This window comes from Cervus elaphus, chromosome 17 (assembly GCF_910594005.1).
Source record: "Cervus elaphus chromosome 17, mCerEla1.1, whole genome shotgun sequence".
In the NCBI taxonomy this organism is placed as follows: domain Eukaryota; kingdom Metazoa; phylum Chordata; class Mammalia; order Artiodactyla; family Cervidae; genus Cervus; species Cervus elaphus.
Genome location: NC_057831.1, coordinates 17,883,525 through 17,902,279, shown reverse-complemented (window position 1 = coordinate 17,902,279; position 18,755 = coordinate 17,883,525). Strand labels below are relative to the sequence as shown.

The 18,755-nt window shown below is 41.5% G+C and overlaps 1 protein-coding gene across 23 annotated transcripts in view; it reads right to left on the bottom strand.

Annotated features, from left to right (window-relative positions):
- COL25A1 (collagen type XXV alpha 1 chain) overlaps nucleotides 1-10,683 on the bottom strand; it is a 501,341-nt gene extending 490,658 nt beyond the window's left edge. For 7 of the 23 annotated variants that reach the window (XM_043871305.1, XM_043871312.1, XM_043871315.1 and 4 more), the window contains exons 1-2: nucleotides 9,116-10,682; nucleotides 7,966-8,035 (exon numbers count right to left, since the gene is read on the bottom strand). In XM_043871305.1, coding sequence (XP_043727240.1) covers nucleotides 7,966-8,035; nucleotides 9,116-9,412 — 367 coding nt within the window. In that variant the 5' untranslated portion in view covers nucleotides 9,413-10,682. Of the gene's footprint in view, nucleotides 1-7,965; nucleotides 8,036-9,115 lie in introns of all 23 variants that reach the window. The other 16 variants (XM_043871308.1, XM_043871304.1, XM_043871324.1 and 13 more) reach the window with 7 other exon arrangements.
- Nucleotides 10,684-18,755: the final 8,072 nt, after the last annotated feature.

The window sequence follows — 18,755 nt, the reverse complement described above, 5'->3', positions numbered from 1 at the left end:
GGAGCCTCCAAATGAAATTATGTCAAAAGCATGATAGCAATTCCAAACAATTCTTGATTCTGAGAAAGTACAAAATAGAAGCAGAAAATCTTCAACTGATAAGTTCAATTACACTTAGTTCATTTATTCTAGTTATTGGAACACCAGCCTCAAATTCATATAAGTGAATTTATCTACTAAATAACTAAATTTTTGACTAATACAAAAGTGCAATTTACTAGGTTATTTTAAATATCTTAAAGCTTATAAGACAACCTAGTCTTCAAATATAGATGGAAGAGATGAATTGTTCCTTCCATTAAACTTTTTTCTTTTTTTTTTTTTTAATTAGACAAAGCATTTATTTAAAAAATCCATGGGTTGTTGGCAGAAAAATGGGAAAAAAGAAAACAAAGATCTAATGGGATAAATAGCAAAACAACAAAGTGATAGATTTAAACGTCATCATTATTAATAATTATATTGAATCCATTAAACTTCTCCATAGCGAACAATTTGACAGGTAGAAGTCTACTAGGAAATTAAGTGAGAAGCAGGCGACAGAACCGTCCCCCTGGTTCGGCTCAGCTTCTCCTCCTAGTGGTCACAAAGGGGAGGTGCCTGCCATCTGGTGGCATTTCTTCAAGGAATCCTGTTATTTAAACAACACGGAATATTCCTATGAAGAAATATATGATACCAGTGAAAAGTGTTCAATTTTAATCCACAAGTGAATTTCTGATTACTTCTGCCTCCCACTTAGAGCATCTCCTCCTTTTTAAAAGTTGGCCATAAAACATTTTTAAATTGCAAGGTTGCTGAACACAATCCAAATGAAACCGTAACCATGCGTGTCTAAACCATATTCGGGTGTGCCGCAATCATTTCTAACACAATTCTTTAAAAAAGTGTTAAATATCATGGTGCATTAAACCACTGCATGGAACTTGACCTGTACTGGCAAACCAGCAAGGATGGGAATGATTCTGGGTTTAGCAGTCACATACTGGGCTACTGCGTCAGCCCAAATTGACTCATAACATGGTTTTCATATTCTCAGCTCCCAGCAAACCACAAAGTAGCCTTTATAAAGTGGTCCATCCTCAGTTGCTCTGTCATGTCCAACTCTTTCTGACCCTACAGATTGTAGACTGCCAGGCTCCTCTGTCCATGGAATTTTCCAGGCAAGAATACTGGAGTGGGTTGCCATTTCCTACTCCATTATAAAATGGAAGGAGGAACTAAAAACATTTTTTCATAACAGGTTTTAGATGGTATCCACTCAAGATAACATAGATTGATGTCATTTTGATGAGTGTCTAGTGAGACTCCCCCTGCAGAAGACAGTGCCCCTTGAACTGTAAGAGTCCTGATTCTGGCACGTTCCCCATTAGCCCTCCATGCACCTAATCTTGTCAATCAAAGGATGCCCTCCTTCTCGACCCCGAAACCTAATCTTGACACTCAGACATGCCAGGTAGTTGACTTTGAACACCTACAAACCATCAGAAGCACAGAGGTTAGTAAGGTCCTGAGAGGCTACTTGTACCTATACATTCTTCAGCTGAGCTGGAAACAACAAATAAATCCCTGCACAGAATGTATACCCTTCTCCTAAATAACTCCCAGCTTGTGGGAAAAAAACAGAATTACTAAAGTAAGAAAGAGAAAAGAGTATTTGAAGGATTTGCTTCTTAATGACTTTTAGACAAGAGAAACAGAAGAGAAGCTGCTTCAAGAGGCAATTTGTCCTCCGTTCTTCAGGTGACAGGGCATTTTGTCAGCTGTCACTGCTGGACCAACTAAAAATGTTACACTCAAACTGCTGTACTCATTAGGACTGAAACCATTTAACATGAAGGCTTGGAGGCACCCAGATGTCACATTGTATTGTTTGGCCTGAGTAGAGGAGGGGAATGCCTGCTAGTCTCATTTAAATAACATTTGTGGCATTTTAATTTGCCAAGAAGCAAACCGCTTCTGACTATTCTTTGCCTAACATAATTGAAAATCTATACATTATTATGTCCTTACTTGATTCACTCTTTCCATTCATTTTGTAGGCGGTAAAGAAAACTATACAGCATAAGTGAAAAACCATGTTAGTAGGAAACACAATTTTATATGATAAAGTAGATTTATGTTAGCAAGGTAATTTAAAGGACTGTTCATATGATGGAAAAGGATGCACACCCTTAAAGTTACAGTTAACATTTTCCACCCCAAATCGAACAGTTGCCACAAAAGGAGTCACCAGAGATTGTAGCATTCATATTTCTGAATCAGACATTTAATTACCGACATTTAATATGACTTTGTATCCAACCATTTTCGTAGACTTGAAGGGTGTGGAAGGACCTCAGAAATTATGGGATAAACCTTTTTTATTTCTGGCTAGCTCACTGAGTAGATGACTAGATGTGCTACACTACTTCATCATAACCTGTGAATGCAGAGGGGCCAGATTCAGTGGAACTTTTCAGTACCACCACGAAGGACGTTTCAACTCTTATTCAGCCCAAATCTCACTGGTTTCCAAAGAAATGTAGAAAAACAGATCACCATGCTATCTACCACAGCCTTTTATACACTAAAGCCACTTTCTGTTTCAGTTGGTTATCAGTGTAAACCAGCTATCAATGTACCTTCATCTGGCCATAAATTCTTGGAAAGACAAAAGTCAGGTGTATTTTTATCCATTGCTAAAGTTCTTACTTATAATCAGAAGCCAGATTTTCTCATTTTATGATTTTCTCCTAGCATGAAAGTCTCTTTCCGCACGAAAAGGGAAGAAAATCCATAGTATTAACAGTCTGGATGAAATTTTGGTCATGTGCTCCAAAGCACACTATACTTTCTCTGGGCTGTACTTGTCAGGCTGGTGAATTCATGTCATTTTAAAATGTCTGTCATCCTCATTGAAATGTAAGTGCCATGAGGGCAGATATCAAGTCTGCCTCGATCATCAGCCTTTTCCCTGAGTCAAGATATTTAGCACACAACAGGCTCTTCATACCTGGAGAACTGACAAATGCCCTTCGAAATAATTCTAGTCCAACACTGCTATCTGGGAGATATGAAAATAGAGTCTGTAAAAGCCATTCTTGAAAGTGATTTCCCTGAGATTGTATAACACATTAATGGCAAAACCAGGGTTAGAACTCTGGGTTCTTCTTTTTTTCCCCACTATATTTTTATCAAAATTTTGTTATAAGAGAAAATCAATATACCTTATTCAAAAATAAGATTTAAGAATAACCTAAATATACTCAATCCTAAAGGAAATCAACCCTGAATATTTATTGGAATGATTGATGCTGAAGCTGAAGCTCCAATATTTTGGCCACCTGATGCAAAGAGCTGACTCTGGAAAAGACCCTGATGCTGGGAAAGATATAATGCAGGAGGAGAAGGGGATGACAGAGGATGAGATGATTGGATGGCATCACTGACTCAACGGACATGAGTTTGAGCAAGCTCTGGGAGATGGTGAAGGACAGGGAAGCCTGGTGTGCTGTAGTCCATGGGGTCACAAAGAGTCGGACATGATTGAGCAACTGAACAACTCTTTAGGGCTCCCCCAAAGTTCTCTCACTTGCCAGACATAATAGCTTCATTTTTTGTTGAACTAATTTGCAGATCCACATAGCCCATGACCCCAGTGACAAATAAGCAACCCCTTGATCAGGACAGGCTCTCTATCTGAATACAGCAGGGTCTATCATTAAAGCAATCCTCCTGGTAGATCCTGATTGCTCCTCCAGAACTGCTGTCATGGAAGAAAGTTCAGCATCAGTCAGCACCATTAGAACTCTGGACTCTTTATTGCCCATTCACGTTCTCTGCCCATTTCGCCACAGAGGTTCTTTTATCTAAGACTCTGGGCAGGCAACACAAGTGATGAGTGAGGTACAGAAACCTTTGTTATCTAAACACCATTTGTTTATCTGCCTCATTCCCAGTGTTCTTTATACATTGGAGCATAGAAGCCTTCCCATAAATATGCCTGATCTGCACATACTTTATGTAGGACTCTAAGAACAAAACCCCAAATGGAATTCTACATCCATAGGAAAGAGGCGATTTATTCTTTCCTATGAGGGTCAAGCTTTACAGAGGCCAAGCCACAGAAGTCAGCTGAATTTCCACGGTTCAGCTACTGCTAAATCAAATATTCCGCTAAACAGAACTCTAATTTGTATGGTTTTTAACTTTTTATTCTGAGGTTTCTTTAAAGCAAATATTCAAAAAATAGACCTTCTCCTGAGCACCTGAAAAAAGTAAATGTGAATTTTGGGGAATGATGAAGTGATCTAAAATTGGGTTGTTATGATGGCATCCCAGCTCCATAAATTGTTTTTCATTTTTTAAATCATATTCTTAAATACTATAAAGTATACTTCAATAAAGCTGTTAAAAAATAAGCATGAAAATTAGTCAAAGTACTTGTTTTAGTAAACATCTGGTATCAAAACTGCAAAGACATTCTTTATTCCCATATTCTTTTAAGCCATGGTTCTATCTACTACAATCATGATTTACCTACAAGGTCAGAAGCTTTTCCTAGAATTTTGGTAAAAATTATTTAGCAGACTAATATAGTATCTGTAACATCTTCACTGATGTAGCACCAAGAGATACTGACTCATTTGATTATCTGCATAAATGGCCTACAGATATGTTTGCTTAATTAAGCACAGTGTTCTCACCCAAAACCTGTCATTAACAAGCCATGGGGTTTTGAGTAAGTTATACATCTTCAGATCTCAGTTTTCCCACCTATGTCACGTGTCCCCATGGACCAGATCAGAGTCAAGTAACACACAATATATTAAAAAAAACAGTAACTGATATCATCTAATGAATAGCCACTAATATGCCAGAATTTAGGTAAACTAACAACTTATGAGGAAAGTAATATTAGTCACTTTTTTTTACAGATGGAAACTGGAACACAGGGAGGTTCATTAGTCTGAGCAAGGTAATACAGTTATTTAGTAGCAGACCTAGGATTCCAATCCAGAACCATTCAGCTCCAAAACCTATACGCATCCTCAATTCCTCATTAGACTTTGTGTTTGACTCAGTCAGATGTGGGCATGGATCCTGACCTTGCCTCTACCATGTTAAGTTAGTCACCTTCTCTGAGTCCAGTTTCTCCACCTGTAAAATGAGATGACTAATATTTAACTCTTAGGGTTGTTGTGAAGATTAAATGCAAGAATGCTTCCCTACAATGAAAAACTGTTTGACAATAGTTGATTATCAAATAAACCCTCCCACAAAATTTCCTTCTTCTGTTAAAAAAGAAAAAGAAAAGCTTTCAATCGAGATGCAGACATAGAGAAGGGCCTTGTGGACATGGGGCCGGAAACGGGGGGGAGTTTGGGAGGAGACAGTGGGATGAACAGTGAGAGTAGTATTGACATGTATACACCACCAGATACAAAACGGAGAGCTGGTAGGAAGCCGCTGAACACACAGGAGCTCAGCTTGGTGCTGTGATGACCCAGAGGGGTGCGATGAGGGAGCTGGTGGGAAAAAGGCTCAAGAAGGAGGGTCTATAGGGAGACATATAGCTGGCTCATGCTGTACAGCAGAAACTAACACACATTGTAAAGCAGTTATACTCCAATTTAAAGCGGGAAAAAAAAGCTTTCAACTCTGTGATTGTTTGTAGTCTACCTAGATAAATCTCACTGGTATTGAATTCTACCAAAAAGTGAACACAAATAACACATCAGCCCTTTGCTATCAGTCTTTGGCTCTGTGATGGAAACTGTCAACAAGAGTGTCAACTTCAAGGGGTGGGCATCTCTCCACAGGAACTGAGCTGAGGTCACAGACTTGTCTCACTGCCCTGCAAACAGATGTCTGGGTGACAACTCTTAGTCACTGCAAACAAAGGCGAAAGCCAAACCAGGTGGGAAGTGCTGTATCTCCTTTCTAATCCTCTTGGCCAGCCCATTCCCTAAAACAATACCTTGTTGACCATCACTCAAAATAGCTGGTTTTCCCCAGGATACTATTTTCAACATATTGCCTTTATTTTGATGATGTCTAATTCTTCCACAAGCAGAAGACAGTGTTTTCTATAAGTGATTTGTCAGCAAGAAACCTGTCTAATTCTGTGTGTTGGAATATGCACCTTTAAAAGTTTACCTCTGAAGGAACCTGGTGAAAACTGGTGTAATGTGGAGCTCTAGTGGTGGCAAGAAAGTAAAGCAGCCCTCCTGAGAGCCAACAGAAATGCCAAGGAAATCACTTACTTACTTGTTATTATGGTGAAATGGCCATTTATTGTTAAATTAGCTTTAGAAGAAAAATGGTTCCAAATGATCATCCAAGATAATCTCAGGTAAACTCTAAATGTAATGACTTTCTTCCAGATTGCAAATTAGACCTCAACAACCAACTCACATCAAACATCATGAAGCAGTTAAAACCCCTAAAAAAATAGAACTTGGGGCTTTGGCTGTCACTTTTCTACTTTTTACCAAGTTCACTGAGAATCTCATTAATTAAATACTAAGCATTTTTCACACAGCTAGAGAGAATATTCTCTACAGAAAATGATGCATCTGAGTGGTATGATCAGTGAAGTCCTGTACCAACTGTCTTGGGAATTTAAATAATCCCTACAGGCTGATGAGGTCGTTGTGCGCTAATTCCTGCACCAGAAAAGTGCCTTCCTTGAATTTCTGACTTCTGAGATCCTTCCCAGCTTTAAACAACTAAGAATGAAACATACAATGTAAACATTAATTCTTTGTTTTCCTATTACCTAATTTATATGCCTTCTCAATTGAAAGGGCTTCGTTTTCAAAAAATACAGCTCCATTATGGTCGACGATATAGCAAAACATAAACAGTGAAAATTTTATGACATACAATCAGGAGTTGACATTTGAAATTTCTAAACATGGTACCTGGTTTAGCTGTGTCAAAACAAATTATCATGAGGCAAAAACCTCAGAATGTGAAAAAAAAATATAGGAACTAGTCTTTTCATACAGTGTAAGTAACTAAGTATCATATTCCTGAACATGAAAGAAAATGTAAGCTACTTACTTTCCTATACATGATGATAAAAGAAACTAATATGTTCAGAAATACATTAACAACATTTATCTGAAACAAAAATCTCAAGACTGATGGGAGTTTTTCATGACTTCTTTCAGCTGAAGCCACTAGATACTTTCCAATGGACATATTCCAAAGGCTTCTAAATTGTAGGTCTACAGAAGACTGACCACCAAGCCTCAGAGGTCTGTGAAGGAAGATTTAATGATTACCCAGAGATTTTGATTCATTGATGTCTTTCTCCTCCATCCTTCTACTAATATAGAAGGAGGTCATTAATACAGTTCCCTAAAGCCACACAGAAAAATGGTAAAAATGTAACAGCCTCTTCTGGAAAGTCATTGAGAACACAGTAGTTTGTAAGGAGAAGCTCAAGATAAAAAACTAATTTCTTTTCAGTCCTCATTGCTATAGGATAGGAGAGAAAACCTTTCTTATAGAAAATAAAAGCAGGCAAAGAAGTGAAGGTGGTTTGCTAACACAATTGTCCGTCAAAGGGAACAAACAGAAATCTGTACTAATGCAGTGTCAGTCACTAAGGAATTCAAGTTTAATGTGTTCTGCAATCCTTCTCACCATAGATAACAAAAGCAGGTAAAACCAAAGAATAATTTTCAATCTGTGAAACTAAGAACTTTGTCTTTGGACATCATCTTGCAGGTATTTTCTTTGATAAAGATCTCTATCTTCTTTGCTTTCCCTTAGCAGACCTTGGTATGCTGCTTAAAATAATATTTGTGGCTTTATCTGCCATTCTTTTACCCAGACATGTTGATTTTATTAAAGTAAGTTGGGTCTGCATTCTTTCTTTACTATTATTACAGGTAGACTTGACAGACATAGGACCTTTGTTTTAAAATGCTCTGCTATGGAGGAAACCTTGTGAAATAAGTTCCATTTTACCTGCCGGGCAATTGCATTCTGAAGGCGCTTCTCTCGCGATTCTTATTTTAGCCATGTGTTCATAGGACTTCTGGAGGAAAAGAAGAGGTATTAACAATCATCAGTAGCCTTGTAGAGAAATGGATTCTTTACGGACTCTCTGACTATATACCTGATCTACCAGCCTGCATAACTAACATTTACATATGTACTTGGACTCTAATCAAAAGGTAACAGCACCCAAGCCCTAAAGAAAAGAAAACGACCGTTGAGATGGTATCAAGACTGTGGGACTTGTATAACATCATTCTTCATTCTTCAACTACCATCACCATCCCTCTCAGCTCAGGCATATGCAGTCATTGTACAGAATCAGTATTAACATGCTGCAGTTTTAGGTAAGCTAAGAGTTTTTAAACAACCAATATTTTATACATAAATGTCAACTACTTATCATGCTGTGCTGCCACTACTGCCAAACAACCTCTCTGTTGGAAGAGCAAGTCCCAGAAAATCCCCTAACTGTAGTCTAAAGCACCCCTGGTTTTGATGAACATAACGCAGATTCCTTTCAACTCTCAACTCCAATGGCTCTGCATTCACAAACACCGGTGGCACTGCACCCTTTACAAAAAATAAACAAACAAGGCGACTATTTTTTCCTTTTTAAACATTTAACACAAAAACATTCAATGTGTGAAGTAATAAAATTACATGTAGCTATTTCATTTCTAAGAGTGGCTTCCATTCCTATCGCTATGCTAATAGCATAAATGACCCTAACCTTCTTATACTGTATGAAGGATCTAACAGATGTTATCTCTGCAAGTATTCTCCACAACATTAGGAAAGGTCCACACACAGCTTCAGAAACTAAAAAGAGCTAAAATGCCAGCCTAGGAGCCATTCTAGCCATCTTTCCCCCTTTTAGACTTCCATATATGTTTAGCATGCAAACATTAAGAAGAGTAAGGGGAGATGATACAGAGAGGGTGGTATGAGAAGATGTGCATATACAAATATATGCTACAGTAAGCAGAGATGGTGGCCTAACATATATGTGTACACAGGCCATGCCACATCTGCACATAGTAAGGTAGAGGTTGGTCATGTACACAGAATCGCGACTGTAAGATGTTATCCACGTACAAAACACCCCAGCCTTTCACACCTGAGCCAGAAGTCGCTCCACTTTCTCTTGCACCATTGCTTTGAGCTGATCCACACAATCAGGCAGCAGACGGATGGAAGGGTCTCCTTTGGCAGACTCGAGGGCAGCGATCCTCGCCTGGAGGTCGTTGGTTTTCACCCCCAGGTACAGACAAGACATCACGGCCACCACCGACAGGAGGGTGGCCAGGGCCGCGCACAGGGACACGGGGCGGGCACACGGCTGCCCGGCTGGGCTCCGGTCCTCTGAGCCCGGATCCCGGCCCCCTCCTTTCACCGCTTGCTTCTTCACCAGCATCGTGGCGAGGTCGGCTGTCTTGGCTTCGCCTCCCACCCTCTAGCACTTCCAATAATCTTAAAAGAAAAAGGATGATTCCTGCAAAGTTCCGTCCCGATGGCTGCACAACTAGTTGGCGGAGTCGGAGCCGGAGCGCAAGGATGGATCAGCGCCGAGAACCGCAGACCTGGACCATCCTCCGCTTTCTTCTCCCCTCCCAGCTGCGAGGCAAAAGCACCCTCGGTCCGCGGACCGGTGGCGTTAAGGTAAAATCCAGAGTGAAACCCACCCCCCGGTGTCCCTCCTGGCCCCTCCGAGGACCGGGACCTCCTCTGAAGAGAGCGGCCGCGCGGGGTCCCGGGGACAGCGGCAGAGGCGCTGCGAGGGGCCGCCGCTGACCCTGGCCACAGAGCACCGGACCTGTTGCGCCTCTGTTAGTTTGCCTCGTTACTACCTATTCGGTGTTTTATCTCCGTTTCCCACCTAGATTCAGTTCCAGGCAAAAAGGCTGAGACAGACCGCGAGAGCGCAGTGCAAAAAGGGTGGCCAAGTGGGGAAGAGCAGAGAGGAGAAAGAAATACCCAAGGAGAAAACGCGGGTGGTGAGGCGCCAGTGGCGGCCGCCCGAAGTATCTCCGCAGCCCGGCGTGTGCGAGCCTTAAATACCCTTCGGGATGCTCGTGTATGAGTGCGCGCGCGCTCCGACGAGCGGCGTCCCTCCCCCGACCCACTCCCGGCGAGCGGCCTGCAGCCCGCGGCTCCCGCGGCAGTGCGCCCCCCTTCCCGAGGCAGGCAGAAGCCCGCCTTATTAGCATAATATATTCACCTTCGCCCAGCCCGTGGGCGGGGCCGGGGAGAGCCCCAGAGGGGCGAGCCGCTCGGGTGGGAGCTGAGCCGGAGGTCTTTCATTAGCATAATAGATGCAAATAACTGGAACTGCCAAGGCGATTGGAGAGCAGCTTGGCGAACCCTCCCTCTTTCTCCGAGTAACTTCAGCGTCCCCCAAGGCCAGTTCGCCCCGCCTGGGCCGGGGGCCGAAGCAGGGTCGGCAGTTGGGGGATGGCGATCCTGGCTTGTTCTGACTCGGCGCGGTGCCCCCTCTTTATCCCGGTTAAATGTGGAGAAATGGCCTCCAGGAGGGAAGAGGGGGAAGCAGAAAGCTCTAGCGCTCTATGTCTTCACTCGGAAGCAGTGGCGGGAGCTCCGGCGATGCCGTCTTGGTGCAGAGCCTTTTTCCCTCCTCCCTCACCTTCCCACATGCCTGGAGGCCAAGTGTCTGGCTGACGCTTGAAGTACATTTCCCCACTTCCCTTCTCTTCCCACGGCCGCACTGCCGTCTCCGACTAGGGAGGTTTTCTCTCCCCTCCCCCAGTTTCCTTCTGTCTTGATGGGGTTGAGTCTCTCCGCCCCGAGTTCCCAATCTGTACTAGGGTGCTAACGCATTTTCCTGATTCCCTGTTTTGTGGGACTAAAGAAGCGAGTGTTGAGGTACACACATTTCTCAGAATTTCGGAAAGGACTGAAGAATGAGGTCAACTTTTCCTTTTACCTGTCTCCTCCTGCTGATCCCTCTGGATCAAATTACAAGTTCTCCAGGGGGCTTTTTGAAAGTAGGTAACAAGTAGCATTCTATATCTAATCGACTTCAAAGCAAAAAACAATTCTACCTCTTACTCCAAACAGTTGCTTCTTATCTCCTTCTCCCCAGGAGAAATACAATACCATGTTTTTCATATCCTTCTTAATCAAGCTTAATCAGCAAGTTGTCGCTCACTCATGTAAACAATCGACAAAATAGTAAACTGATATGTCATAAATGTAAACAGGTATTGCTAGGTACAACGGCTTCCCAGGTGGCTCGGTGGTAGAGAATCTGCCTGCCAATGCAGGAGATCTAAGAGATATGGGTTCGGTCCCTGGATGGGGAAGGTCCTCTGGAGGAGAAAATGGCAACCCACTCCAGTATTTTTGCCTGGGAAATCCCATGGACAGAGGAGCCTGGTGGGTTACAGTCCATGGGGTTGCAAAGAGTTGGACAGGACTGAATGACTGAACTACAACATTACTAGGCATAAAACAGGGTAGAGATATTTCAACAACATTGCTAATATAGGACACAACTTTAAAAAAATTAGGGTTTAAAACATAAATCAAGAAAACAATGAATTCTGCTATAAAATCAAAAGCCTAATTCCTTACATTTGTAGTACACAATAGATTACACAGTAGTTCTCACAGAGGGGCTCCAGACTTGAAACATCATTATCTTCTGAGATCTTATGCAAAATTCAAATTCTAGGCCTTCACCCACCATCTAGAGCTTCTCAGGTGGTGCTAATGGTAAAGAACCTGCCTGCAATGCAGGAGATCTAAGAGATATGGGTTCGATCCCTGGATGGGGAAGATCCTCTGAAGGAGAAAATGGCAACCCACTCCAGTATTTTTGCTTGGAGAATCCCATGTACAGGAGGAGCTTGCCGGGCTACAGTCCATGGGGTCTCAAGGAGTCGAACACACCTGAAGGGGCTTTTCGTGCACCCAACATCTACTGATTCAGAAACTACTATTATTACTAATAATCAGAAACACTGCAGTCTGTATTTTAACACGTCTTCCTAATGATTTTGAGGCACACTAAAGTTTGAGACCACTGGAGTAACAATTTGCAAAATATTTTCAAATACACTTTTTCATTTAAATCTCATAATCATGTGATGCAAGGAAGAAATTATTGGCTCCATTTTAGATATAAGGAAACAATTTTCAAGTCACATTTAGCTTTGACTAAACATGCTTCTGTATTCTTGCTTTGAGAACCCCATGAACAGTATGAAAAGGCAAAAAGATAGGACACTGAAAGATGAACTCCCCAGGTCAGTAGGTGCCCAATATGCTAGCGGAGATCAGAGGAGAAATAACTCCAGAAAGAATGAAGAGACAGATCCAAGCAAAACCAGCACCCAGTTGTGGATGTGGCTGGTGATGGAAGTAAAGTCAGATGCTGTAAAGAGCAGTATTGCATAGGAACCTGTAATGTTAGGTCCATGAATCAAGGCAAATTGGAAGTGATCAAACAGGAGATGGCAAGAGTGAACATCGACATTTTAGGAATCAGAGAAGTAAAATGGGCTGAAATGGGTGAATTTAACTCAGACAACCATTATCTCTACTACTGTGGGCAAGAATCCCTTAGAAGAAATGGAGTAGCCATCATAGTCAACAAAAGAGTCCACAGTGCAGTACTTGGGTGCAATCTCAAAAACTACAGAATGATCTCTGTTTATTTCCAAGGCAAACCATTCAATATCACAGTAATCCAAGTCTATGCCCCAACTAGTAATGCTGAAGAAGATGAAGTTGAACGGTTCTATGAAGACCTACAAGACCTTCTAGAACTAACACCCAAAAATATGTCCTTTTCATTATAGGGGACTGGAATGCAAAAGTAGGAAGTCAAGAAATACCTGGAGTAACAGGCAAATTTGGCCTTGGAGTACAGAATGAAGCAGGGCAAAGGCTAATAGAGTTTTGCCAAGAGAATGCACTGGTCATAGCAAACACCCTCTTCCAACAATACAAGAGATGACTCTACACATGAACATCACCAGATGGTCAATACTGAAATCAGATTGATTATATACTTTGCAGCCAAAGATGGAGAATCTCTACACAGTCAGCAAAAACAGACCAGCAGCTTACTGTGGCTCAGATCATGAACTCCTTATTGCCAAATTCAGACTTAAATCGAAGAAAGTAGGGAAAACCACCAGACCATTCAGGTTATGACCTAAATAAAATCTCTTACGATTATACAGTGGAAGTGACAAAGAGATTCAAGGGATTAGATCTGATGGATAGAGTCCCTGAAGAACTATGGGTGGAGGTTCCTGACATTGTACAGGAGGCAGGGAGCAAGATCATCCCCAAGATAAAGAAATGCAAAAAGGCAAAATGGTTGTCTGAGGAGGCCTTACAAATAGCTCTGAAAAGAAGAGAAGTGAAAGGCAAAGGAGAAAAGAGAAAATATACCCATTTGAATGCAGAGTTCCGAAGAATAGTAAGAAGAGATAAGAAAGCCTTCCTCAGTGATCAGTGCAAAGAAATAGAGGAAAACAATAGAATGGGAAAGACTAGAGATATCTTTAAGAAAAACAGAGATACCAAGGGAAAATTTCATGCAAAGATAGGCTCAATAAAGGACAGAAATGGTATGGACCTAACATAAGCAGAAGATATTAAGAAGAGGTGGCAATAATACACAGAAGAACTATACAAAAAAGACCTTCATGACCCAGATAACCACAATGGTGAGATCATTCACCTAGAGCCAGACACCCTGCAATCTGAAGTCAAGTGGGCTGTAGGAAGCATCACTACAAACAAAGCTAGTGGAAGTGATGGAATTCCAGTTGAGCTATTTTACATCCTGAAAGTTGACGCTGTGAAAGTGCTGCAAATGTGGAAAACTCGGCAGTGCCCACAGGACTGGAAAAGGGCAGTTTTCATTCTAATCCCAAAGAAAGGCAATGCCAAAGAATCCTCAAACTACTGCACAATTGCACTCATCTCACACGCTAGCAGAGTAATGCTCAAAATTCTCCAAGCTAGGCTTCAACATTACAGGAACTGAAAATTTCCACATGTTCAAGCTGAATTTAGAAAAGGCAGAGAAACCAGAGATCAAATTGCCAATGTTCACTGGATCAACAAAAAAGCGAGAGAGTTCCAGAAAACATCTACTTCTGCTTTATTGACTATGCCAAAGCCTTTGAGTGTGTGGATCACAATAAACTATGGAAAATCCTTCAAGAGATGGGAATATCAGACCACCTGATCTGCCTCCTGAGAAATCTGTATGCAGGTCAGGAAGCTACAGTTAGAACTGGACATGGAACAACAGACTGGTTCCAAATTGGGATAGGAGTATACGTCAAGGCTGTATATTGTCACCTGTTTATTTAACTTATATGCAGAGTACATCTTGAGAAATCCTGAACTGGATGAAGAACAAGCTGGAATCAAGATTGCCAGAAGAAATATCAATAACCTCAGATATATGATGACACCACCCTTATGGCAGAAAGCAAAGAACTAAAGAGCCTCTTGATGAAAGTGAAAGAGGAGAGTGGAAAAAGTTGGCTTAAAACTCAACATTCAGAAAACTAAGATCATGGCATCTGGTCCCATCACTTCATGGCAAATAGATGGGGAGACAGTGGAAATAGTGAAAGACTTCATTTTCTTGGTCTCCAAAATCACTGCAGATAGTGACTGCAGCCATGAAATTAAAAGACGCTTGCTCCTTGGAAGAAAAGTTATGACCAACCTAGACAGCATAAAAAGCAGAGACATTACTTTGGCAACAAAGGTCTGTCTAGTCAAGGCTATAGTTTTTCCAGTGTTCATGTATGGATGTGAGAGTTGGACTATAAAGAAAACTGAGCCCCAAAGAATGGATGCTTTTGAGCTGTGGTGTTGGAGAAGACTCTTGAGAGTCCCTTGGACTGCAAGGAGATCCAACCAGTCCATCCTAAAGGAAATCCGTCCTGAATATTCATTGGAAGAATTGATGCTGAAGCTGAAAGTCCAATACTTTGGCCACCTGATGTAAAGAACTGACTCACTTGAAAAGACCCTGATGCTGGGAAAAATTGAAGGCAGGAGGAGAAGGGGATGACAGAGGATGAGATGGTTGAATAGCATCACTGACTCAATGGACATGAGTTTGAGTAAACTCCGGGAGTTGGTGATGGACAGGGAAGCCTGGTGTGCTGCAGTCCATGGGGTCACAAAGAGTCGGACACGACTGAGCAACTGAATTGAACTGAACTGAAACATATTTCCAATAATAGTTCACACGACTGAGCAACTGAATTGAACTGAACTGAAACATATTTCCAATAATAGTTCCCAAGGCATGTGTACAAATTTTTTAACATGTCAGCTCTTGCAGATTTCCCAGTTACCTCTCTTACCATTCCTTAAGCTTCTTTGCAGACTTTTCCTCTCCCTATTCTCTAAGTGTCAGTGCTCCTCAGGACTCTATCTTGTGCCATCTTCTCTTCTAACTCTGTACACTGTCTCCAGTCTTGCCGTCAGTTACTGCCTTTACACTGATGAGTGATAAATCCATATTACAAGCTCAAACCTCTCTCCTGAGCCATATAGCCATTTCCACTTGGATGTCCTAAGCAATTACAACTTGACCTACATCTTCCCTCCGAACCCTGCTCTTCCTCCTTTATTCAGTGAATGGAGCCGCCATTCATCCAGCATCCCCATGCCAAAATACACAGTAAATAACCCGTGACTTCTCCCAGGTCCTCCTCTCCCTATCCACCTAAATTCCTTCAATACTGTCTATTGTCCCAAGGGTGGAAACCCTGTCTTATACGTCAACACCTGATGTCCGTCATCTCACCTTCCTCTTTGTTCATCTTTCCCCTCACACTCTCCATGCCAGTTTCTCTAATGTAGGTATAGAAACAAAGAATATGAGGAACTTTTCTTTGGGGCAAGGCACCATGCTGTTAACATTTAAATAAAAAGCCATTTTCTGTGCTGATGGAGGCTGACATTAGGTCACACATTTAATTAGGGCGATGTAATGTTCTTATACTCTCCTTTGTGGAAATTGGCCATGAGAAGGTATATTAACAATTCTTAAATGAACCAACAAGGACCTATTGTATAGCACAAGGAACTCTGCTCCATGTTATGTGGCAGCCTAGATCTGAGGGAAGCTTAGAGGAGAATGGATACATGTGCATGTATTGCTGAGTCCATTTGCTGTCCACTTGAAATACTTACAACTTTGTTAATCAGCTATACTCTAATATAAAATAAAAAGTTGAACAAAGAATTCTCACAGGCTCTCAGAACTGCCAGTTCTCAGTGGAAAAGGAGAGCTGGAATTCTGTGGATTTGGAATCTTTATCCAGAGGATCAGTTTTACTTTATTTCTTGGATGGGCATGGTACGCCAGAAATGTACCAATCATTAGCGCTAGGATTTCAAAACCTTGATTTCTCTGCATCAAGCACAGAGAATGTGTGGATCAAGAAAACTCTGGGCGTTTGAACCCCTGTTGTTCTGTTTGTTTTGGTTCCTGTATGAAGAAGGATTCAAAAAAGTAAAAATAGCCTAAAAATGGTAGAGTCTAGCGGACCCCAGTTTATCGATTAGATATTATCAATGGCAGCTGGTTGGTGATTGGAAGAATAATGGATTTCCAAAGATGTCTATATTTCTAATCTTCCAAACCTGTAATGAGAAATGGTACCTTCCTTGACAAAATGGACTGCAGGTGTGAGAAGTTAAGGATCTTGAGATGGGGAGATTTTGTTCGATTATGTGGGTGGGCCCAATATAACTGCAAGGGTCCTTATAAGAGGGAAACAAGATTTCAGAGTAGGAGGAGATGCAGAGGTCAGGGTGATAGCTTTGAAGTTGGAAGTCAAAGCCAAAGTCTATGGGAAGTTTCTAGACACTGAAGAAGTCAAGGAAGAAATTCTCCCCTAGAGTGTCCGGAAGGAATATGGCTTTGCCGGTTCTTTGATTTTAGGACTTCTTATTATCAGAAATATAATTAATGTTTGTGTTGTTTAATTTACTGTTTGTGGTAATCCGTTACAATAGATAATCTGTTATAAACGAACAGATTCAGAGTCACAAGAAATCAGTCTTTATCTGTGACAGCTTCATAAGTGGTATTGTAAACAGCAGAATGCCAAGCAGGCCCACAATAACAATCTCTTTTGATGCATTCTTGTTTTACTGACACACCCACTGGGAAAAAATTGGAAAGCTATATCTTCTCCTATCTCATTCAAAATTAGGATGCCGTCTATTAAGGCATATTAAGCAGCAGAACATGTTCTGTTTCTTTGATGCCTGCCATTGGTACAACTCAAAAAGAATCAACTAGTCAAGCTATTCAATCACTCTCATCTCTCCTCCTTCTAATGCTAGCCTAGCCAGCATCCTGACCCAGGAGACAGCATTTCTGCTACAGTTTCTGTTACCAATATTCAGGCCCCAGAAAAAAGAAATAAACAAAGACTTCTGATAGAGAGACACGGTAGGAAGTTAAAGTAAGAAAATAAGGTGAATGGAAGAAAAACAAGATAAAGAGAAAAATTGAAGATAGAAGGAAAAGATTTAACGTCGTTAAATATGTTCATTTAAAAAACAGGTGGGGGGAGGACATAATCCATTCCCATAGGCTTCTAAGAGGCTTATCAATAGAGGATATATAGCAGAGAGGTGAATTAACACACACTCCAAATTTTGATGTCTTACATGTATTTAGAAAGATTCTCTGACCAAAATAAGGCATTGAATAATTATATTATGCTATTTTCAGATATTATTACATGAGAGAAAAATATTTCCATTTCTTTAGAAAATATCTTTTTTTTAGCACTATCCATTTTTGAGGTTAATTTGTCATCCAAAATCCCATTTCTCTCTGCAGAGTCAGTTTTATGTGGTTTGCTGTTTTGTTTTTGTTTTGTTTTGTTTGTCTTTAGAGAGGAGGTGAACTTTTTCTTAAACTTTAAGTTATGTGGGATTATAATCTCACTTTGGAGAAGGACATGGCAACCCACTCCAGTATTCCTGCCTAGAGAATCCTGTGGACAGAGGAGCCTGGTGGGCTGCCGTCTATGGGGTCGCACAGAGTCGGACACGACTGAAGCGACTTAGCATGCATGCGTGCATGCATAATCTCACTTAATGGATTTTCCCCAAAATTTGCCAGTTATATTGCTAATTCTAATAAGAAGCAACATTTCACTGAACTTACCAAATCGACCAACTTTTTGTTATAATGCTAAGTAGACACAACATGTTTGTAGCATCGACTCAGATCAGGGTTACAAGCCCAGACTCCAAGGCCAGACCGCCTAAGCCCATCATCCAGCTGTAGCTTCTGATAGCTGTGTAATTTGGGGTAAATTGCTTAACTTTCCTGTGCCTCCGTTTTCTCATCAGTTGGTTCTCAATTTTCGAAGTTGAGTGGGTCTCAGCATTGCACGCTGAAATCACCTGAACCGCCTGGAGCCTGAGCCTTCCTGTCGTTTGCACTTCTTGGCTCTAGTACATGCTCCTTCCTGGCTTCTTCCTCTCCACTTAGCTTCTTTGTATCATCTTTCTGTGCTTCCCTGCTGGCTCAGTAGTAAAGAATCCACCTGCGGATGCAAGAGACACAGGCTCAATCCTTGAATTGTGAAGACCCCCCGGGAGAAGGAAATGGCCACCCACCCCAGAATTCTTGCCTGGGAAATCCCATGGACAGAGGAGCTGGGTGGGCTACAGTCCATGGGGTTACAAAAGAGCTGGCCATGTCTTAGGGACTAAACAAC